The 23,167-nt window shown below is 38.5% G+C and overlaps 6 protein-coding genes across 7 annotated transcripts in view; all 6 read right to left on the reverse strand.

The window, feature by feature from the left end:
* Window positions 1-203: 203 nt before the first annotated feature.
* LOC102587449 (cell division control protein 2 homolog D) lies at window positions 204-2,258 on the reverse strand. Its single transcript, XM_006342128.2, has 8 exons — window positions 1,937-2,258; window positions 1,591-1,732; window positions 1,445-1,506; window positions 1,239-1,350; window positions 1,054-1,147; window positions 866-935; window positions 643-781; window positions 204-549 (listed from the first exon to the last, which is right to left on the reverse strand). Exons 1-8 carry the CDS (start codon window positions 2,170-2,172, stop codon window positions 457-459), a joined length of 948 nt encoding a protein of 315 aa, XP_006342190.1. The 5' UTR covers window positions 2,173-2,258; the 3' UTR covers window positions 204-456.
* A 558-nt stretch (window positions 2,259-2,816) lies between these two features.
* On the reverse strand, window positions 2,817-7,210 carry LOC102587778 (protein FAR1-RELATED SEQUENCE 5-like). The gene is made up of 2 exons (XM_006342129.2): window positions 4,871-7,210; window positions 2,817-3,380 (listed from the first exon to the last, which is right to left on the reverse strand). Exons 1-2 carry the CDS (start codon window positions 6,965-6,967, stop codon window positions 3,216-3,218), a joined length of 2,262 nt encoding a protein of 753 aa, XP_006342191.1. The 5' UTR covers window positions 6,968-7,210; the 3' UTR covers window positions 2,817-3,215.
* Window positions 7,211-7,837: 627 nt separating this feature from the next.
* Window positions 7,838-9,668, reverse strand: LOC102589085 (UDP-glycosyltransferase 74E2-like). Its single transcript, XM_015306464.1, has 4 exons — window positions 9,018-9,668; window positions 8,914-8,975; window positions 8,749-8,803; window positions 7,838-8,593 (listed from the first exon to the last, which is right to left on the reverse strand). The coding sequence occupies exons 1-4, from the start codon at window positions 9,666-9,668 to the stop codon at window positions 7,838-7,840; spliced, it is 1,524 nt and encodes a 507-aa protein (XP_015161950.1).
* LOC102588754 (pentatricopeptide repeat-containing protein At1g25360) lies at window positions 9,668-14,729 on the reverse strand. Of its 2 annotated transcripts, XM_015306446.1 has the most exons (3): window positions 11,454-14,729; window positions 10,378-10,912; window positions 9,668-10,123 (listed from the first exon to the last, which is right to left on the reverse strand). In XM_015306446.1, exon 1 carries the CDS (start codon window positions 14,323-14,325, stop codon window positions 11,911-11,913), a length of 2,415 nt encoding a protein of 804 aa, XP_015161932.1. In that variant the 5' UTR covers window positions 14,326-14,729; the 3' UTR covers window positions 9,668-10,123; window positions 10,378-10,912; window positions 11,454-11,910. The 2 variants fall into 2 exon arrangements, with proteins under 2 accessions (XP_015161932.1, XP_006342194.1); XM_006342132.2 differs by lacking the exon at window positions 9,668-10,123 and having other exon boundaries at window positions 10,213-10,912.
* A 206-nt stretch (window positions 14,730-14,935) lies between these two features.
* PFP-ALPHA (pyrophosphate-fructose 6-phosphate 1-phosphotransferase alpha-subunit) lies at window positions 14,936-20,787 on the reverse strand. The gene is given in 19 exon segments (NM_001288429.1): window positions 14,936-15,197; window positions 15,304-15,469; window positions 15,679-15,782; window positions 15,891-16,007; window positions 16,085-16,189; window positions 16,708-16,764; window positions 16,850-16,894; window positions 16,977-17,087; window positions 17,188-17,261; window positions 17,343-17,436; window positions 17,541-17,621; window positions 17,834-17,887; window positions 18,345-18,428; window positions 18,585-18,652; window positions 18,749-18,862; window positions 18,948-19,022; window positions 19,306-19,418; window positions 19,763-19,935; window positions 20,646-20,787. Coding segments are annotated over 19 exon segments (1,851 nt in total). The 5' UTR covers window positions 20,736-20,787; the 3' UTR covers window positions 14,936-15,071.
* Window positions 20,788-21,946: 1,159 nt separating this feature from the next.
* LOC102588102 (bZIP transcription factor 60) overlaps window positions 21,947-23,167 on the reverse strand; it is a 2,520-nt gene continuing 1,299 nt past the window's right edge. Inside the window, exons 2-3 of the mRNA XM_006342130.2 lie at window positions 22,609-22,832; window positions 21,947-22,389 (exon numbers count right to left, since the gene is read on the reverse strand). Of these exons, the coding sequence (XP_006342192.1) occupies window positions 22,142-22,389; window positions 22,609-22,832 (472 nt within the window). The 3' untranslated portion in view covers window positions 21,947-22,141. The remainder of the gene's footprint in view (window positions 22,390-22,608; window positions 22,833-23,167) is intronic.

Below are 23,167 nucleotides of genomic sequence, written 5' to 3' on the forward strand. Positions count from 1 at the left end.
CGACACTAAAGCGCCCAACATGTTTCAAGCGGGCTTAAACGTGCCTTTGACAACATTATTAATAACATGACCCACACAAACACAGTTGCTTTCTCTAAAGCAAGGCATTCTTGGAGTAGTGAAGCGGAGAAGACATATTGTACTCAGCTGTTCAAGGCATTTAGAGAGATAATAAGCAAAGAAAAATAAAGTAGGCACAGCGATTATTAAACTTTGAAGACAATTTGCAGCTAAACACCCCAAGTAATGTGATGGCAAAATGTATCATTACACATAGTTGTGCTTACATTGGTCCAGTTGATATTAAAAGACAATGTTAAAAGATGAAACGCATCATCATACTAATTGATACTACTAATAAAAGATGCTTGAGAAAAGCAATAAAAGCTTGCGACAGGGTTAGACGAGTTTTGTTGATCAAGTTGGAACTTCAACACATGGGTCCTGTGCTGACTTTCAGAGAGGAGTTTTGTCGAGATCATCAAAATAGGGATGTTCCATAGCTTTCTTAGCTGAAATCCTCCTAGACGGCTCATAATGCAACATCTCCTGCAAACACAAATTGTTCACACCATAAATCATCCACTCATTCGAACAGGCTAATAAAGTCAGACAATCGTAAAAGAAAAAAGAAAAACCTACACTGAGAAGGTGAATCCCATCTTCATCAAGACCAGGGACAACAGTTGAGAGTAGCTGTGGTTTCCATTGGGGGTATTCATGCCAGTTAACTAACTTGCTCACCCCAGGCCAGAGTTCTTCGTTAGGAGTACCTAGCAATCTGCACCGCAATTCTGTTAAGATTAGAATAGTGGAAAAGGTGAGGAGGAGCAAAGCTCAAAGCTGGTGATTTTTAGCTCTAAACCTGAAAATGTGAAGCAGTTGTTGCAGCTCAGAGTCTCCTGGGAAGAGGGCTTGGTTTGTCACTAGTTCAGCTGAGGTTGAAAACAAACCACAAAAGAAAGAACAATTATAACTCCATGCTAAGTATATTACACAACCTATAAGGAGGAAAAGATCATTCGGAGGAGGAATGATGAACAAGAGTTTTACCAAATATACAACCAACAGACCACATGTCAACTGCTGTGGAGTAATGAGTAGCTCCAAGAAGAACCTCAGGGGCTCTATACCACAGGGTTAATATCTGAAGGAAAAAGGGAAATATTTTCACATTCAGGGGATCTAAAGAGCATAGATAAATGAGAATAGCTGCTGCAGCAGAACAGTAAAATTACCTCATGTGTGTACTTCTTAATGGGCAGAGTATAAGCTCTGCCAAGTCCAAAATCTGCTAATTTGAGCACATTCGTCTTACGGTCCATCAGAAGATTGTGTGGTTTCAGATCCCTGCAGCAACAAATTGAAAAAGTGACAAAACGAACCATGAAAAGCACATCTTTATGAGTTTGTGTATAACCAAAAGGCACAAGTGTGGTTTTACCTGTGCAACACACCATGACCATGGCAGAAAGCAACCCCTTTGCAGAGCTGGTACATCAAGCTCTGTTTCAAAGAGCACAAATTTATTAAACAGAGTAACAAATGTGTGAGAAGTAGCATACAACTCCGATCATTTAGACTACAAACCTTGACAATTTTAAGGGGCATAGTTTCTCCTTTTGCACGGAAAGTACGAATAAATTTCTTGACATCAGTATCCATGTACTCAAAGACCAAGTAAAGAACAGTCTTTCCTTCTTTGTTCTGCCCTTGTTTAACATCCATCAGCCTGATTGTACAATTATAGGGCATCGTATAAAAACGCAAGATACAGATATCAATAACAAAATGACAAACCTAAAGAGTGAAATATACAAAACTAAATGAAATAGATATAACCCGCCCCAATCAGATAGAAATGAAATCTCAATTGTAAGTGTAGAAAAAAAAAAAAAAAACCCTAGAAATGCGAGAAATTGAGTAAGGAGGATACCTAACAATGTGGGGATCCCTTGAGAGCATTCTGAGGAGTGAGATCTCACGGAGAGTAGTTGGAGGAACACCTTCTTCGTCCTCATGAAGCCTCGTCTTCTTCAGCGCAACAATCTTGCCAGTAACCCTATCTCTCGCTCTGTACACCTTTCCATAGGTACCCTCCCCAACCTTCTCCAGCTTCTCAAATGCCTCCATCGCCGATACACTCTTACCAACATTTTTAGCAGCCTCCATTTCTTCTCTCTCGCTGTGTGTGCTTCTGGGGATTTCTCTATTGGAGCGTCTCAGTGACCCGTTTTATATACTGAACCGCCTACATCTTGCACAACGGCACCATTTTTGAATTTCAAACGAGATTCACTGTGATTTCCTAATTCCATAACTACCCCTCTACTTTTCGAAATCCCTATACGTAATTTCTTTTTCCCTTTCTTTACCACGTTAGAAAATTATCAAAATGGTCCTTAATTGTATGGAGTTTGATTTCATTTGGTCCTTCATGAATAAATATGATGAAAATAGTTTCCAATTATTTCAAATAATAATCAGTTTAGTCCTCGGCACCAGCTATCAAACTACAAAATTAAGGTACTTCAATTTGATTTAAGAACCCACATCATAATTTTTAACCTTATCTTGAAAGAGTCTTTCAGTTTGAAGAAAATTATAATTTTATGGTGAGTGAAAGAATACATTGGGAAGTAGGTTTTCTATAAAGAAGGATGCTGAAACACAAGTGGTTATGGATTGAAGGTTTGAGTTATGTAAGGATTAAGTGAGGTTTATATATATGATGATTAGATGATCGATTAATTGAACATAATTAAAATACAAGTGTGTATTAATAATGAAGAGCAACCCGTATTTGTACTAGTAGAGACAGTGGACAAGTGAACGCAATTACTTCATGTTTCTCGACCGATCCTTTTGTTCAAAGAAACCCACCCTTCTTTTTTGTCATTCCTTGCGCAAGGATTTACAAAATACAGGTTGCTGCTGCCTACACAAGTACTCCTCGACATAAATCAATACCTAAAAGGCCGCGTAGCAGATGCAAAATCAGCTCATACACGTACAACACCTAGTTACCTCCTTTACCTAAATACAGCTCTCAGGTCAGATCTAATTCAACCCTATAGATGGAAACTCTTATATTACAAGCAAGACGATAACACATGCAATCCCGAGAGGCAAAAAGTGCTCGAGATACTTTGGGAGTCACAAGCTTCTCCACTGGTTATGTATATATACAAAGAATTTGAAGTGCCTTCTATAGCTCAAGTTATTCGATTAAGCCTCATACTCTGCACCTTCAAAGATATTCTCAGCCTCTGCTCCTCCATTTCTCTCAAGATACTCAACAATTTTGCTCGATAAGCTTCACAGGTCTCAGTTGCATATACCATAGCAGTCGTTAATTCCTTAATTTTCTCATCTTGATTCTACAAAAGGTAAAAGAAATGCATAGTATCAGTTGCACACTCAAATTAGTAATGCATGAATGGTACAAAGAGCATCAGAAAACTATTATCGAACTACTATTAGGGAAATCTAGTTGTCAGGATTTACTTTATAAACCACAAGCCAGAATTGCTAATGCGAAGGTCAATGTTTCTTATACAACTCATAAAATCATAGGAATTTTAATTCATTAGACTAATTCACAATTTTAACTCATAAGTAGCAACGGAACTTCATCTGACCTTCAAACACTGACAATGCTAATTCATTAGACTAATTCACAATCTAAGAAATATAGAATTCATAATACTCTCAAGGTCTACTGACACCAAATAAAAGTAACGCATGTGAAGATGTGACCACTGAATATCTACAAGGTACCAAGATGCAAGAAGCAAAATTCATTAATCATTTGGTATGGACTTCTGGAGATGAGAAAGAAACAATTCACTTAGAGTCCCTTGTTCAGCAGCTATCACAGATTTAACATCTCTTAGTTGCAAACTGCAGCTGTTGAATTTGTTATATTTAAAAAAAAGAAAAACAGATAAATAGCACAAACAATGAAAAATCAGAGACCAAAGCGCAAGCAGATGACTTATGATCAGAACCTTAAGGGGAGCAATGATTTGAGCGCTGAATGGTTAAGTTTAGTAATAGCAAAAGTTGGCTATCCTAATAAAAAGGAAAAAATGTCGAGCCAACACTTCTGTTTTCCTAATGAGTATTTTCTAAGTTGCTCGGACTCTCCAAAAATGTTGCCACACCCGTGTTGAATCCTCCAAAACTGCACTACTTTTGAAGGGTCTGACATGCACCTGATGTCATTTTTGAAGAGTCCGACAAACAGAGCATTTTGACCTCTTTAAATTCTCAATACAGACGGATTTAGGCCCCCTGTGTTCCCCCCACCCCCCTCTCCTCTCCTCCTCTTTGCAATAAATCTTGTGAATGCCGCTGCCGCTGCCGCTGTTCCTGTTTCTTTTCTTTTTTGTATAGCGATGGTGACGGACCAATTTGAGAGCGTCTTGACTATTTCATGCGGTACCAGATCCTTTCCACTAGTACAAGTACAGGGTAATTCCTTCCACAAGTAGCCAACATTTTTTACTCTTGGGATTCATACCTTATTCTCCTATGATTTTAGTTCCATCTTCATTGACCACTAGGTCATGCATTTGGGTGCAGTGAATGCCATAAATTCTTGACGCAGTAACTAATGTTTAGAAGTTACAATGTACAATTTAGCAACACTACAAAGCCACAACATACAATATAGGTAAAAGATTTAGGGATAGACGATCTCTCTGATTTACTTCTACTTCCATACTAATGCTTAATCACCAAGAAGGAAGACACAAAATTAATACAAACTTGTGGTCAAACAAAATGCATGATATAACACCAGCAGAAAGAACCTCCCACTAATTTCTGGGTGGAGACGAAAGAGTTCAAAGAAAAAAAAAATTACCAGCAAGCTGGGATCATCACAATCAGTTTGATTTCCATTCAAGTTGAATTCCTTTTCTTTGTTCATGTCTTGACTCAGTGGCTGTGCTGGAGTACCGCACATAGCAGCAGCAACCTTCTTGGAAGCTTCATCTAAAGCATCCATAGCAACTAGGTACACACTTTTCGAATCCACTCCTTCTTTGACGTAGTTAGTTGCTTCTAGGCTTAACTTTTCAAAGCGATCAGTGAAGGAATCGTTATGGCTACTTGGCAATCCAAGTTTGTCTTCATCCAATACAACCTCACTCTTGGCTTTTCTTGTCCAACGTTTTAGTACATAATGTGATAGAAGCCTCAGAACATTTTTCACTCTAAAAACAGCTAAAATGTGCCTACAAAGAATACCTGAAAAGTCAAACAATTGGCAACTACAGCTAGCTTTCTTCTCAACGACATTATATTGGACATAATGTACTTTATGGTCCTCTCCAAATTTTACCACTTGATATATTACATCTGATCCTGCATCATTAATTACAGTTGCAGGATAAGCCAAAGTTTCCATTAGTTCTTGTTGGAACATCAAAAATATTTCCCTAGTATAAATGTTAGCTGCTTGTTTTTCCATGGGAGATGGGGTCTTCAAAATAGGAGCAATATTTATGGTATCATACTCCGCCTTCACCTCCTTCTCATGCCTGCTTGCAGTAGCTTTTTCATACTGACTCATTAGGATGTGAATGTTAGTCGATGCATCTATATATCCATCGAAGAATGAGCTTGTACTATCACTAGTTTTAGCAATAGATGTATCTCCAAAGAATGTATCTCGAAGGTAAACTGGAACCCAGTGTTGTCGAGCATCGTACATTGACTGAAGCCATTCATCATCTATCAGATTGTATCTTCCAAGTAGGGATCCCCAACATAATTCAAACTCCGCAATTGTCTCAGTCAAGTTGACACATTTCTGGAATTCTGCTTCAAAAGTGGGGAATGACTGGAGTGAGTGTGAGAGCCTCTCCTGTGCTTCTCTAAAAATATTGGATTTGCAGAAGCGGTGACGAGTGCCTGGAAATACGTCTAATATGGCTGACCTAATGATCCTATCATGATCTGAAGTTATAGAAATAGGATGGCAACCAGACATTGCAGCAAGCCAATTTTCGAATAGCCAAATGAAAGATGACTCTGATTCATTGAGAAGCAGGGCACAGCCAAATAAAACAGGTTGACAATGATGGTTTACTCCTATAAATGGTGCAAAGGGCACCCGGTATCGGTGAGTCCTATAGGTGGTATCAAATGTAACTGTATCTCCAAAATAAGAGTAATTCTTTCTAGAGGTTGAGTCGGCCCAAAAGATGTTTCCCGATGAACCATCTTGAACAGCATAAAAGAAATCAGGATCCTCTGCCTGCTTCTGCTTCAAATGCTCAAAAATATAGTGAGCACCACTCCCTAGAGTCCCTTGCCTGCTTTGGTTCATATAATTCTGGCAATCAACTTTTGTGAAACCAACGTTATTAACCCCACCAGATTGCTTTATTAGGACAGACATGACACCAGTAGCGCCCAAACCAGCAGCTTGGAGCGTATCAATCAAGCTGCGGGCAGGACCAGAAACATGCCTATGTGATCGAATCAAGTGGACTTGATCAGGGGGTACAAGCTCATGATTATGGTCCTTGATGAATTTAGTAATAGCCCACTTACCAGAAGTCTGTTTCTTTACAGTCAAGTGAGCCTTACAGCCGACCCTAGAGACAATCCGCTGTCGCTTGGGTTTGTGTTGAGCACCATTATCAGGCCTAGGGTTAAAACCCTCTTTGGAACATACCAATTGGCGGGTACTAATAGAGTTATCACGACGTGAACGTCGATAAGCGCTGACCCGAGTGCCAAACCCAACTCTGCGGGCATAGGAGTTGTAGAAAATCCTAGCAGCCTGCTCAGATTCAAATTCCATGCCCTCGTAGGGTTCTAAGTCGGAAGAAGAACACTGTTGTCCTAAATCCACACCAGAAGCATTGAGGTTATCTTCTTCTTCTTCTTCGGCAGAACCCATATCAAACTCCATTGCATCGTTTTCCAAATTTAAGGGTTCAGATTCCATAATGCGCAGAAAAGAAACAGAAACGTACTATCGAAAAGTTTTGTTAGAGAGGAATTTGGTTAGTAGATAAAATAAATTATTGACTAACCCGCAGGAAGAGAGAGACCAATTGTACAGCGCGGGCATTTGCTTGGGCATGGCAACCTCCTCCAAGCTCAGTAACCTCAGTAAAAATGGCGACCTTCTTTTTTCCTCAAAATTTTGAGCTTTATTACTGTTTAGGGATCAGAGATTTTTGGACTTTTTCCACACTCTTTACTAAATTATATTTACATTTAACATAATTTTTTATTTTATTTTGTACAGAAAATAGAGAGTATGCGACTGTAGCTAATTAGGATTTTTTTCTCTCATATGGAATGAAACAATTATTAATCATCAAATACCATATTATTCTCTGATACACCAGTTTTTTTATAAAATTATTTTCCGTGTTTATTTTAAACTTCTTTTTTCCGGGTAAAACATGAGATTAAACTTGGAGCATTTTGCATGGTTACAATAGTTACTAAGTCACTAGGGAGTAGATACAAAAGGAAGAGGGTATAAGGGAGTCTGTACAACCATCGAGGAACTCGTTTGAGTTACTAGCCTTCTCTATAATAACGTTTTGTTACAACAGCCAAAAAATATCGAGACAAACAAGAAGGTTTGATTGCATATGTTCAAACTTCAAAAACCTACTTAATGTTTGCATAGAAATCAATATTGTAGTAGTTTAATAAGTACAATGTTTGATTGCTCCATTTCGTTATACATACACAAGTAATGTATGAATTTATGTGTGCGATATAATGTGAAGCAACACCAGGAGCATTTAATCAAACATAGAATATACTTCACAAGACAAGTGAGATAAATTGTACAATTTCAGTTGTAGTTTGATCTGTGTCTCAAGTAGGCAGGATCAAGCTGTGAAATGAACTCATCAATATGCTTGTCTGAACTTCCACTTGTGTCAATTGCCTCCTTAGCCAATTCTTTCAAGCTAGTAATATTCTTTCTAATTTCTCGTCCTCTCTCTCCTTCTAAAACTTCCCTGATGCACCTGTATATCTCTTCACTTGCAGTGACACCTTTCTCATCCTCATTTGCTTTAGCTATCAACCCCACACTCCAAACTTTCTCTAGAAAATGCGCGTTGATTATTTGGTCTAATATTTGAGGCATTGCAACTATAGGCACACCGAAGCTTATTGCTTCTAAGGTTGAGTTCCATCCACAGTGTGATATGAAGCATCCGATTGCATGATGTGCTAGTACCTCTAATTGTGAGCACCATGTCACAACCAATCCCTTACCTGATGTCTCTTTGCTGAAATCGATGGGAAGCTTACTCTGTTCATCAGGTTTCACCACCCATAAGAACATAATGTTGCTTTGCCTGAGAGCATCAGCTAGTTCTGTTATTTGTTCTGCACACAAATTTGCTGCACTTCCAAAAGAGACGTAGACGACTGATCCAGTTTTCTTACTGTCAAGCCACTCCATGCAATTGCTAGAATTTGGCTTATGAATATTGAAGCCATACTCGTTATCATTTTCAACTCGTTTGTCAAGATAAAATGATGGCAATGTTGGACCTATCGTTACTACATTCCAAACTTTCTTCATCCATTCGACAACCTAAATTCAGATTAATTAGCTGAGTGAGTCAAACAATTATCTTCCTTAGAATCAAATAAATAGCATGGCTAAACAAAGGACTTGGTGATTAGTAGCTGGTTCAACAAGAGCAATTTGATCTTATTGGCTTGCTTATTCAACTCGTTTGAGTAAACCCCGTCTTCACTTTGTCCCTCTTCCCCACCTGTCCCAACAAAGTTATACTTGGCGCTGAAAAATTCCAGCAAGTTATAAGCTTTTAAAGCTTGAGAACAACAAATCAAATGTGAGTTATAGGTTCTTTAAAGTTACAGTTATTTGACAAGAAAACAATACATTACCAGCTTGAAGTATTATTAACTTCTTGTCCCCAAGTCTGGCGTGCATACATATTCAAGACTAGCTAGAAAAAATTGAAAGAGCACATGAGATATGGTGTACCTACCTCTTCTTCCAACTTATCGAATGAGTTAAAGAGGACCCAGTCTGCCTTTCCAAAGTTGTCAAACTGGCCAAGTATGTGAATGATTATTGGGGGATACCGGCCAGTGCTACAACCAAGAGATGGCAGATTCGGAAACCTGAGCTTTGGCAATCCTGTGATTACCGGAAAACTAGGCATGGAAAGAGGAGTCTTTTCATAAACCTCACAGTACATAGGATAGTAGGTAGCAGCAGTAGCACATGATTGAGTGAAAAAGGCCGCGCCGGCTATGCCCAATTGGGTTGTAATTTTGGAAGCCCAGGGAATGTTAGCATCATAAACAAGGCACTTAACAGGGTGTTCATGATCCAAGATGAATCTGGTGAGGTTTGTTGAGCCACTGGCCTGGAATCTGTCTAGAAATCCTTTGAAACCTCCAGGACCTACCACCCCGCCTTGGGAGCAATCATCGTAAATGGATTCAAAAGTGATCATGGAGTAAGATAAAGTAGTTTTCATGGACTTCGCATTGGAGAGTGTGGTGGCTACAGTGATTTTGATTCCTTTGGAAGCCAGGCGTTTTGAGAATTGGAGCATCGGATTAATATGGCCCTGTCCCTGATCTGCTAGCACCACAATATGATGTGCTTTCTCAACTCTTCCTTGCTCCATTCTCTATCAAACTGCAAACCAATTTGCAAGAAAATTTATGTTAGGACTATAACTACTACCAGAAAGGAAAGAAGAGGCCAAAAGTCACGACTTTTTCATCTGTTGTGATCTTTGCTATGACATCAACATAGCCAGCAAACAAAATTATGTGTGTTCACATTGATAACATCGAATACGACCTTCTATGAAATATCCATTACACTAGAAATAAAAGAATCTTCTACAACCGTCCGTGTCTTTTCTTATTGAAAATGTAATCAATAGGGCAGTTTTTATATTTGTTGTCCATTTAAGCAAAACAATATGCCTTGATCCCAAGTTTAAGTCTTCTACCTACTTTCTCCAATTAAAATATAAGGATAGTGATTTATCCAATTAAATATGCCAAACAAACTGCTTCTGATTTATCCAATTAAATATGACAAGTCTGCTTTCTTCAGCTCTGTTTCCATTATCTGTAGAGAAATGCTAAGTCAAATTACATAGGATTACGTGCAGGTGATGCAGGAAGAACAATCAGAAGCATAAAGTTAGCGAACCCATAATAAAACAATTACAACATGTGCTTGCATTCAAATGTAAGATTCCAGGAGAGATGAGTTAAGTACAACGATTAAGTAAACAAACTTCTGTGTCTAACCCTAAAAGATAAGAAAAATTATGACAAGTGAATCTACACTATAGTGATTTAACTTCTAGTATCTACAACCTCTGTCAAATCCTTTGGTTCTTCTCAAGAGTGAATTGAATGCGAGATTGATTTCAGAGTTAGCTAAGATCAATTGTTGTTCACAAAAACTTCAGTGATCCCACAAACAATAATTTTTAGTGGCTGGGATCAAGCCTAGATAAAGCCATTTCAAAGAGTGGCTGGTCTAGTTGAGTTAAGCAAGAAGATCAGCCACTCTGCACCAGATAATAGGGGGAAACTCCTTCAAATACAAGTATATCTGGTGCACAGAGCATCCTGAACAAAGCATACAGCTGGTCAGAACAGTCACAAGCAGAGAGCAACTCTTGAGTTCAACAAGTCCAATTAGGGCACGTGAAAAAGCAGTTCACTTGCTAAAGAGACAGATGTGCCAGCCCATGGACAATTGCAGCAAACCAAGTCTGCCTTCAGCCCTATGCTTATTTAAAGCAATGGTCGTGAAAGATAGTCAATTAAATTTGGTAGATGTTGTCAGATGGAATCAGTGGAGGACATGAAGATGTTTTCTTTGCATGGACTGTAAGCTGTACTCCTGAAATTAAAAAAAAAGTATCTCATCTGTCAGTGGAAACAGGCAAATAAGGTAACTTTCAGCATATAGATAAGGAACACAACAAACCATTTGTAAAATGAAATTCTAGCTAAATCGGGTGAGTGGTTATAATCAAAGACCAGATGACACAGAGAATGCAGAACAATGAATTCATCAAAGTCGAAAAAGATAATAACTTGAACCTAAAGAGTGTACGAGTGGGTTAGAGTCTCGCATTGGTTGGGAATGGACTGGTGGTCTGCTAATATGGACTTGGGCAATCCTCCCTCATGAGCTAACTTTTTGGAGTTGAATTAGACCCAGGTATCAAATCCTTACAAAGAGAATCTCATTCAATTAAATTCATTCAACTTTAAATAAAACAAATTACAATCTAAATCCTAAGGTAAGAAAACTGGGGTGGGAATTCCCCAGGAACAGAGCTAATTTATTTCATATATAGTGCATAAAATAGTTCTCTCAATAAAGTGCATAACACAGAAACATGTTTCATGGGAACATATTTCTCTGATATTAGTACCTTTGTGCTTGAGGATTCTAGAAATTGCAACTGCATCATTCTCCGACCACTAAACAAGCAGAGAGTCTCTCCACCCTTTGGCACTCAAAGTTCTTAATCAAGGCAAATATTCACAAAGTGGGAGCATTCTGGAGCGGTAATTTCTTTTCCTTGATAATTACTCAGTTGTGTATAACTATAAGGCATATGCATCTTGATTTAAGTATCAATAAGGTACCAATGAGCATTCACCAACCCGGAAACCACAAACCAGAAACATTCACCGTGAAGATCTGTATTCAAAATGCCACAGCCAAACAAGATAGCAGCACATTCCTGGTTTTAGCTTTGAAGTCTTACATTTACTGTCCAAAGGTGCTGCAACTTTTCCCTGGCAATACAACCGGTTCCAGAATGACATATTCAAATCTCCGGAACCAAAGACACTCAATAGGTGACTCTAATCTTATCCGGTATCTCACCAGTAATTCCCACATGAGCATTCACCATCCCTGAAATGATGAAACCTATTTCCATCTCTGACGATGATTTCTCTTGCCTCAACCTTCGACATGAACTTGAAGGCATTGTGGCAGTCACCACAAATCCGAAGGTTCTTGAAGACCCTAATTGTGGCTCCACGAGGAAGCTTCAAGAGCCCAAATACAACCGCCAGCTTTTCACTATGAGTTGAAAGAGCATACTCCTTTTGCTCAGTCTCCATATCATGCAACACATATTGCGTGTCTGGAACATATCCCATTTTCCTCATCTTCAGCCTTAATTCCTCCAGGTAGTTGTACACTACTTGAATTTCAGGATGTGCAGTATCACCCACCAAAAATACATGAACGGTATTCTCAACCTTTATCCAACTACATCCAGGCTCTTTTTTCACCCCTTGGTCTCTCATCAGTTTTCTCACCTTAGCAGCATCATCCCATCGGCCTGCAGCAGCAAATGTGTTAGCTAGAAGTATATAGGTTCCATCATGTTGTGGCGTCAACTCAAAGAGTTGTTCTGCTGCTTCAACCCCCAAATCCACGTTCCTATGAGTTCGGCAACCAGCAAGAAGAGCTTCCCAAATGGGTGCTCCAGGTTTATAAGGCATATTCTGGATCACTTCTTTTGCTTCTAATAACCTTCCAGCTCGAGACAACAAATCAATTAAACGGGCATAGTGATCTTCTCCAGGGCTTATTTTATAAACACTGTGCATTATATTAAAGTAGTGTCGTCCCTTTTCAATCAATCCGGCATGACTACAAGCAGATATAACCGTGAGAAAGCTTATCCTATCAGGCATTATATTTTCATCTAACATCTGTTCAAAAAGTTCAACCGCTTGAACACCATATCCATGCTGTCCCAAGGCAGCAACCAATGCATTCCAAGACACCAAATCTACACAAGGCATAGTGAGGAACACATTACGTGCAGCTTCAATGACCCCAGATCTTCCATAAAATGTGACTAATGCATTTCCAGCTGAAAGGCTTGAATCATAACCACGCTGGATTAGTTGAGCATGGAGTTGGCATCCTGTTTCTAGTGCTCCAAGCACTGCACAAGATGTAATAGCTCCAGCAAATGCATAGTCACACAGCTCGATCCCCTTTACTCTCATTTGGTTGAACAGTTTGAGACCATCTTCTCCAAGTCCATTTTGTGCTAATCCTGATATCATTACCGTCCATGCCAGGGAATTCTTCTCTGGCATCTCATCAAAAAATAACTTAGCTTCATTAATCCGCCCTGCACTCACATATGCTGATAGAACTGCATTCCATGAAACAAGGTCCTTAAAAACTAGATTATCAAAAACTTTTCTTGCATCATCAACTCTACCACATTTCCAATATAATGTTATTAAAGCATTATATACAGACACATGGATTTTCTCTTCTGTTCGTCTAACATAAGCATGCACCTGCTTTCCTAGAAGAAACAGTCCAGCATCGGCACAAGCACTGAGGATACTGGTGCAGGTAAACTCATCTGGCTTCATCCCTGCTAAATACATTTTCCTTAACATATCTAATGCTTCAAAGATGAAACCTTTATGCACATATCCGGAGATCATGGCATTCCATGCCACAAGCAACTTCTCATCCATACCATCAAACACCTTCCGAGCAGCATCAAGATCATCATTCTTCACATACCCTGTGATAATCGTAGTCCAAGATAAGTCATCCCGTTCTGGCATCTCATAAAACAACTTGCTAGCTGAGTCCATCAACAGCAAGGATGATGCTAGGGGTGACGAAGCACATCTGACATAAACAGATATAAGTGCATTGACAACACACTTAAAGTTGGCCATGCCTGACTTTGCAACAGCACAATGCAGCTGCCGGCAGTGCATTTCATGATCAGCTATAAGGGCTAAGGCTGCAAGTACGGAGGTGTAGGTATACTCATCGGGTTGAAAATTTTTCCACCTCATATCAAGAAATAATTTTATAGCAGCATGGCCATCGTTGTTGTGTGAATAGCCTGTAATCATAGCGTTGTAACAAACAGTGTCACGGATACTTAATGGGGTTTTGTCAAAAACCTCTCTTGCAAGCTTGGGTTCTCCGGAAGCAGAGTATGCAGCAATCATAGTTGTTCTTGCCACTACATCTGGTTGGGGAATTCTATCAAACAGGTGCTTTGCATAAACAAGACCGGAATTTTTGCAATAGATATTGATTAAGTTATTAAGGATGTGGCTACGCGGGCTGAATCCGGAGGTGATCATGTTGGCATGGATTGATCGAAGAAGAGCAGACGCTGAGGTGGCATGCTTATGCTCTCGGCAAAGAAGTTGGAGCTGCACTGCGTAGAAGTTAGCAATGGAACCCGTGGCTGATTGGTTCTGCAAAGATGTTTTGACGGCATTTTTCATGATTGAAAAAGATAATATAGGGAATGAAAAACAAGGAGAAACTAGCCTGGCAGTGGATTTTTTGAAATTGAAGAGAAAGACGACGATGCCTAGGATGAGAGTTCAACTGCCCACTCCGCAAATTCAAATACCAAGAATTGCTCTCGAGGCAACTATTTTTCTACTTCTGTATCATTCCTCCTATTCTAACTTCAAATGCAGACACTCCCACAAGGCATATATAGGTTTGTTAGACATCATCTTCTTTATTTATTGACCAATTTTTTTTAACGGTATGTAACACAGGAAGAATATGTCAATTGGGCTTTGCTCATGAAATAAACAACCATAAGAAAACTCAAAAAACCATTGAATAAACAGACCAGTTCCTTAACATATTTAAGTACTTGAAGAGTATTTTAAGTGAAATACTGACTGCACTCATAAAATTCGTGTCCATTGTTTTCTAAATCTTCAGCTTTTACTTTATATATAAAATTCATATCCAAACACTAATACTAATAAATATTTTTTACTGTCAAGAAAAATGATTTGAAGGAGTATATGTACGTACTGTAATAGTTTATTAATGCACAGGAATATTTGGATCCCTCAACAAACTCTCAGAAAGTAGTATAATCTTCTCAACATTATTTGGCTTTTACAAGATTGAAAAAAGAAAAATGCACAAAAACAACTAAGCAAACAGCCGCAAAAGCAAGAGTTCCTCCAAATCTTTTCAATGTTAAAAGATGATGGGTTCTCATCTAAAATGGTGTGCTCACACTTGAGGGTGACGATATCACTGAAAGAATGTCAGTCACAGAAGCCATGGCACTTAATGCAGCCTTCAGGACGTCTTGTGAGCAACCAGGCTTCACAATTGTACGCACCTGAAAATAAAATAACAAAGCATGTCATAACACAGTCAGAAATGAGACATTAAATGAATAGCCAACAGAAGTTGGTAAAAAGAGATGATGTTTCAAAATTCAGCACCTTGTCTAGGTATTCCTGCAATTTCTTAATACGGCCAATGTAATCCTGGTCTTCAACACAAAGGCTAACGGCCTTGGCATCTGCACCAGGGCCATCAAACTGGAGGGGACCTGGGTTTCTATAAACATCATCCAACAAAAACTTTGTTGCATTTTGACTCAACAGCCTGCACAAAATGAAGAGAGAAATTAGGTGCTGCAAGAGGATACATATTGCTCCAGCAGTTTACTTACAAAATGCATGTTTAGAGTGCCACTTCTTAAAAACATCTCCTTTTGATTTGATGTCTACTACTCCCTACCTTTTGAAATTCAAAAGTTCCATTCATTTTAAGCTGAAAATATATATAAACAACAATTCAGAAATTTGACATACTCATATGATTTGCCCCTCAAATCCACAGTAGCAGGATGCAAAGCAGGTACCCCAATTGATGCTTTACCGGGACCACGACCGTAACGCTTAACAGTCATCATTGCCTGCAGTAACGAAGCAGTGAACAGAGCAAATAATTTTTGGATATTCGCAACTTCAAAAAAGTGGAAGCTTAGGGTGCATCTCCGGAAAAGTTCAAAGAAGCTGCTTACAGATATAGGGGAAGCACCACAATGCCACTTGTTGGCAGGATTCTTCAGGTTGGTAATAGTAGCCATGTAACCATTAAGACCAGCAGCTAAAATATGGTAGCAAACATGACCAAGAACCTGCATTTGGTTTTGTCGGAATTATGTATCTGAAATCAAGATTAGAAAGAAGATATAGAAACTCCAGCAAAACTTACGTAGGCATAGTCACAATCAAACTTTGATGGCAATGATCCCCGTGCTTGATAACCAAAGAAATGGCAAATAGCATTAAATTTCTTTCCTTTGTAAGTTCCTTCTTTCTGTAAAGGAACAGAAGAAAAAGGACAGTCATACATAAAAAATTGGGAGCAGGTATCTTTAAAGTATGTAGCTGCAGTCTTTTTCCTTTTAACTCTCACCTACAAATAGTCTGTTAAAGCAAAGTAACAAGAAACATCTTGATGAAAATAAAAAGAGAAAAGAATGATTGATCGTCAGGGACTGACTTCCATCAGAGGAAAACTAAAGAATTACTGAATATGAAAATTTTGTGCAATGGGGAAATTTTATCCACCTGATGTTTGAGCCTTTGCAGATCATACATCATCCCATTGAAGTTAACAAGCAGAACGGAAAAAAGTTAATCTTTTTTCATGAATAGGAGAAAGAGACAATTTGAGTAACTTCCTAGAACTCTCGGGTTCAAAATATCTTTATCTGCACAAACATCATCCTCAATCATTACGGGACATTGTACTTCTAACTTACTCTCAATCTCTTGTTAGCAATCCCAAAGAATCATTAGATACAACATACTTAATTGATTTCATTAACCTACCAATCGCTTGTTCATTTCTGTTTCCACGAGATGAGCTATAAGTTTCTCGGTCTCAATCTGTAAGGAAAACATTAAAGACAATCAACTGATAGATAGTTCATATATCATCAAGCAGCATCATCCAAACAGCAAGTGTAGTAACCTGTGATAGCTGAGCAGAGTCATCTGATTCTGGGTGTAGGAGAAGCTGCAAAATCACAAGTCTAGGGGTGTAAGCACTGTCCTATGGAACTTCAGTCAGTCAATTTATACACATACAGAAACTGCACCTGCTTTCTGATAAAATGCGGCAAAAATTCGAAAAGTGCAGAAGCCCATGGTGATAGTTGAGAGGAAATCTTATCAGCAGAAACACCTTGCCTGAGTAAACCATGAATTTCCTGAAATTCATAGTCAATCAGAAAAGGCAATGTCATAACAAATCCACATCCCAACAAAGCAGCTAAGATATCTTGTTAAACAATTTATTTTGCATCATACCTGCAATAGAGCATATACTTCAGGAATACTTTCAATAAGGCCCTCAGGCAACAGGATAACACCATGATTTTTATCTGAATGCAAAACCTTAGTCAGCTGACCGGAAAACTCAAAAATGACTCTAAAGGAAAATGATAACCTAGTAACTTCAATACCATGTTCAGCCCTAGCCTGAACCGCATCACAAATTTGTTGTGTGATGTCAAAAATAGTAAGCTTTGATGCAGCTACCTCCTCTCCAAGAATCACCTGCAAGCTCGCTCAACATTTATTAAGCCAGAACACTCGCAATATATAAGAAGCACCATGTCCAAGGTGCAGCACCAGCTTATCATCTCAGAGATAAAACTAACCATATTAGGATGTGACTGCAGAGTGCACTCTAATGCAACATGTGATGCCTTTCGCCCCATGAGTCTAATGAAATAGTAATACTGAAAAGGAAATATCCCCACAGTACATTAATAGAAAGACAAAAACAAAGGTGTAACAAGAAACATGTGCTGTAAATCATAATCAACTAGTGAGGACAATCCCCCATCAGGATTTCGTACAACCAGATTAGTATTCTATGTTGTATTTTCAGCACCCTACTACATCAGAAGCAACAACGAAAAACATTTCAGGATATGAATAGAGTTGGTACCTTCTCAGCTGAGAGTGCATCAGTGCATACATTGCTAATTAGTTGGGAGTTAACCTGAGGTGGAACCACATATAATTAGCTTTTCCCTGATCTAAATCACAATTGGATAGAATTCCAGAAATCAAGAAGTCAAAAGACACATCAGCTAGTCCAAGGCTTGTATAACTCAATTAACATCCACAACATCACAAAGAGAAGAAGAAGAGCTACTCCCCATCTAAAAGTCCATTGAAGTGGAATATAACACTGCAAAACCTACATCTACCCAAGGGAATATACCATCAAACGAGGAATGATGCCACCAATTCCACTACAAAGAACAAGAAGAAGAAAGAAGAAGAAGATTGAAGCAGGAGGTCCAATCAAACTCTCAGCCCACCTAGAAACCAAAAAACCAACCCTAAACCAAGGAGTGGGAAGCATGAAGAAGAAGAATCTCCACGGCAATGCATTTCAAGGAAAAAAAGAAAATTAGTTACGAGCTAATTCTATGTGGTGATTGTATTAATACCTTGCAGATTGTGTCAAAACCAACGTTCGCTTCAACAAACTGATTCTTGAGATCCCCATTTAATGTAACAGGAACACCAACCACCTAAAGAAGATAAAGACATTAATTTGGTGTGATACTAATGCAATAAGACAATATGGCGGATATAAGATGCAAAGTTTGGATTAGAAGCAGGAAAAATCAGAAAAAATAGAATAGAATATTCATTGCTTTACATGTCACAAGGGGAATAACACATACTTTTGTAAGGCATTTTGTTTCTGCAAATTTTTCTGCCAGATGAGCAGCATCGGTGTTTGATGTCACTCCTTCAAGCCAATGCATACTGTTAGACTTTAGATGAAGTGGAATAGTGTACTTTTAGATTCATCATATACCATTAATAACTGTAGCAGTATCAATACCTCCAATGATGACAAGGCCATCCAATTTCAAAGCTTTGCATGCAGCCATTGCAGCATTTACTTGCTCAGTCGTTCTAATCTGATCTTTTGTCCGTCCCAGCATGTCATATCCACCTTAATAAGGAAAAAGGCAACAAAAATAAGCCAAAAAAGGCCAAACGAAAATATAAAGAGCAAACTTCATCCAGATGTGAATTACCTTGATTCTTATAGGTAGCAAGAACATCATCAGTGATCTCTAGAGTTTTTTGTGCAAATAAACCTTCAGAACCACCTGTTGAGATTTGGAAAAGAGACCTTCAACACATTAGCCTTCTCTAAGGAGAATCAAGTTTCTAAAAAACTGAAACATTAGAGCATGACAGGAAAAATATTGTTCGACGTTAGGGCATGACCCTCGAAATATTGAACATGACACATGCAAAGAGACACTCATGGTAATGGTGGTAAAGTAGATATGCAAATAGACACTTGTGTCAACTATTACTGTAGTGTCCCAATAATTGTCATAAAAAAGTTCTCAAATGGAAAATGTGTCACGTAAAGGAAATGCTTACCTAAAAACCCAAGCAAGATATTTTTGGGGTTGTGAACCTTAAGAGCATCATGAAGACCCCATATGACATTGTGTCCTCCAGGAGATTGTCTACCACAAAATAGCACCCCAACCCTAAGAAAAGAAGAGGATAATCAGTGAGCACAGTTTTCAGTCCTATCAAAGAGATTAGGGATAACACTCATTTTATTGTAACCTATATGTGAATTAGCTTCTAATGCATAAACCAATATTTTCTATTAGTTCCCTTGGGTTTAGATTTTGAGGATATAAATAGAAAAGGATTTCAATCACAGACAAAACAAAAGGAATGTTATCCAGAAAACAGAGGTAGATCCATAAACCTAAATAAAATCAACATAGAATATGTTAGAAAACATCTCCTGATCAGTGATCACAATCCTGATCTAGTTTGTGAGTAAACTGCACAATTATAGAGCAATCGTCTGACGCAATACCTAATTGCAGGATGTTCAGTAATTATCTGAGCATCAGGGACCTTGGCAGTTGCCCTAAGAAAATGGGCTAATGGTTGACCATAAGTGTGTGGGAAGAACCGTTTAATTGTGTGTTCACCAGAGGGATCTGCTGCAGTGGTTGCATCACGGAGTTCTACCCGGACAGTAGTACCCTGTATAAGTCAGAACAATTCGGGATACAGTCAAGATTGAATATGTTAAAACAATAACACTGAAGGACAAATTGCTTAAGGGTCTTAAATATCATAGATAAAATTCCTAAATGTAAACAATCAAACAAAGTGGTGATGCATTTAACTACAATAGTTGGACAGCCATGAATGTCTGGGGACAGTCCGACAAACATCTAAGTAACTTGTAAGTTTTATTTTGTCAAAGTTTAGCAGCGTTTTTTCCTGATAATTTATTTCAAAAAGGGCAACAGAGACAGTTTATATGTGTTGTTTACTTCAGTTGAAGTAAAAAGGTGACTTTTTTTCAGATGAAAATGTAAAGACATGATTTTTCAGCCGGCAGCAAGGATATATATATATATATATATATGGTGGAGCAGGAGCAGGAACAGGAGCAGAGTGAAGTCCAGTAGTGAACTCTTTCAGAATAAAATGGAAAAAGATATTTATATTACTTGTTACATGTAGAAAGTCCTGTGACGCCAACTTTCTCAAATAGTCTTTTACTCTCCCAAATAATCGATCAAATTACTAGTAACTTGAACAAACAAATGGTGTAATAAGAGAGATGAATTAGATTGATGGGAGAATACATGTGATATGAAGAAAATAGTAGTATGACGATAGAAAACAGTGTGATCTAGCAGGTTAGATCTAGCAAAAGGAGTGGAAAAATAGAAGAGTTGTACCTGAAGACAAGGAGGAAGTTCAGGGTGGTAGTGAGACCGAAGCTTCTGCAAATCAGAGAGTTCTCGAGGTATGCCGTAATCTGCATCCATTGTTGATGCCTGGCACCTACGCAGTACACACTCACTTTTTGTTTTTTCAATATAATGTACTACACACTCACTCGTTGTCAGTTTCTAACTCTGAAAAGACCGTCCCTCCCTCCGTTTATATATAAAAATAAATAGTGGGGGCGATACAACCAACAAACACAGCAACCAGTTTTCTAACTCTCTGTATCAATGCCCTTCCATTTCCCACTATATCACCGTACAGCCACTGCGCAATGACCAAAATACCCCTTCCTCTTTATGCTGTTATTAAGCAAATATATATGTATGTTGCGGAAAGAAAAAGAGATGAACCAAAGCATAATTTGTTTTAACATAAGGAATATGCATAAATCGATTACTCTCAATATTCTACTTTTTAATCCTTCAATATTTTGTGTTGTGTTGAAGAGTATTAACAAATGTTACCACGTCAAACTTGATTTTTCCTTTACTTCTGTCGGTTGTGTTTACACTTATAAACAATTTAAGAGTATGAAAACACGTTCATCACCATTTCTGTTGCAAAAAGAAGTTCTGGTTTCTTGCACCCTAGTGAAAGAGCCAAGAGGTTTGAGTATTGAAAGTCCAGATAGGAATATGCCCTTGAGGATAGTTACGTAAATTCAGAGTTCACCTAGAATACCCTCACCTAACTTCTCGATGGGGAGTGGGGACAATGACAAAACTTTCTCAGTGCCTTTTTCTTATTTGACAACAAAATTTGATCTTTTTTTATGGCATCAGGAGCCAGTTTCTATTTTAATTTTCCAACAGCGCCCCCAGTTTAATATCTTAAACATTACAAAATGCACATTTCCTTCTTTCTCCAATGCTGCCCACGCACAAGAGTGCGTGCAGACATTTGCGGAATATGCTCCCCCCAAGTACATACGCTTTCTTAGTCTTTTATCTCGTCAAACCCCCTTTTTGCATTGCTCAATCCCCCCCTTCAAAGAAGGGAAAATAATAGAAACAGACCACTGTCTGCAACCTTATAGAGCTGGTGGTTTGATCCACCATCAAAGTTTGAACATAATTTAAAGATGCTGAATGTTACTCCAAATTAATAGAGATCCCATCATCCATCCATCTTCACATGATTTCATAGTACTGGAAATTCAGCAAGGAGGATGAAATGGTGGCCTGATAGTCCCGCTCCTAACTACCACTATGGGGTAAAAAGGATATTGAGAAAAGGAAAAGCAAAAATAAAGACAACCAAATTTCGGCTGGAACTGTTAAAAAGTTGCATAGATAATATATAGCTCATAAGTCATTAACTAATAACAGTGAACTACATCCTTCAGATGTCAAAGCAAGACACATACAGAGAATCTCTGATACAAAACTAAAGAACTCAAAAGGAACCATGATCCACCTAAGGGAATGGATTTGATCACAACGAGTCACATCACAACTCCCAAGGAATGGGGGTTGAACTTCATCCTCGATCTTGAAGCTTTGCATCTTTTGCCCATCATGAAGGACAGGAACAACAAAATCCAACTAATCTTTTTTCCTTCCTTTATTGGAAGGAGAAGCCCGTGGTTTCTGCTTCCCTGATTTTCTTCTGGAACTGACCAGGTTTGGCTGGGTAGAATGAGCAGGCATGTGATGCCCAGGAACCAAAGCAGGGAACCCAACAGCAGGGATTCTGCAAATTCATATTGCATCTATTAATATAGGCATTTGAGAGAACATAATGCATCTTTCTATTCAACATAACCATGGCAAACTGGAAAAATGTCAGACATTCCCATCTATTTCTTGCTTCAAACGTCAACTAAAGCAAAGTCCAGAAAATTTTAGCAGCAAAAAGTGGTATAAAGAATGTATTTTAGCCAAATGACAAGAATGTTTCTTATGCACTTACCCAACAAGAGCACGGCAGACTCCTGCTTGGTCATAGAAACACCATTAGCACTGCTATTCTGCAAAGAGAAGCGTAAAGCTTGATTTTCAGCAAGACAGCACTGGAGAACAAACCCCAGCCTTTTGCATTCTGATTCAAAGTATCTACTCTTCAACTCAAGATCCCTAACATACAACTTCTTCCTCTCTCGTGACCTCACAGCTGCATCCCTGTTCCTCAATTGCCTGGAGACCAAAAATTAAGTTTGTGACTACGATTTTCTTTAAGCTGCTATATACATACAGATTAGATAAATACAATCCTCTCACCATTTTGAAATAGAAGAGGAGAGGGGTGTATTAAACTACTCTAGATAAATGCACACGATGTTATGCAATTTTAAGCATGTTAAATGTGCACATTCCATAATATATACATCACACATTGAATAAGTGCAATCTTTTAAGAACATGGTTGCTTCTTCTAAGAAGAAGTCCAGAAGTAGTTTGCTATTCAGGAAAGTTACCCACTTGGGGGGGGGGGGGGGGGGGGCCTTCACAAGCCACAAAAAGAAACAATT

The sequence above is a fragment of the Solanum tuberosum genome, unplaced genomic scaffold, assembly GCF_000226075.1.
Source record: "Solanum tuberosum cultivar DM 1-3 516 R44 unplaced genomic scaffold, SolTub_3.0 scf00032, whole genome shotgun sequence".
NCBI lineage: Eukaryota > Viridiplantae > Streptophyta > Magnoliopsida > Solanales > Solanaceae > Solanum > Solanum tuberosum.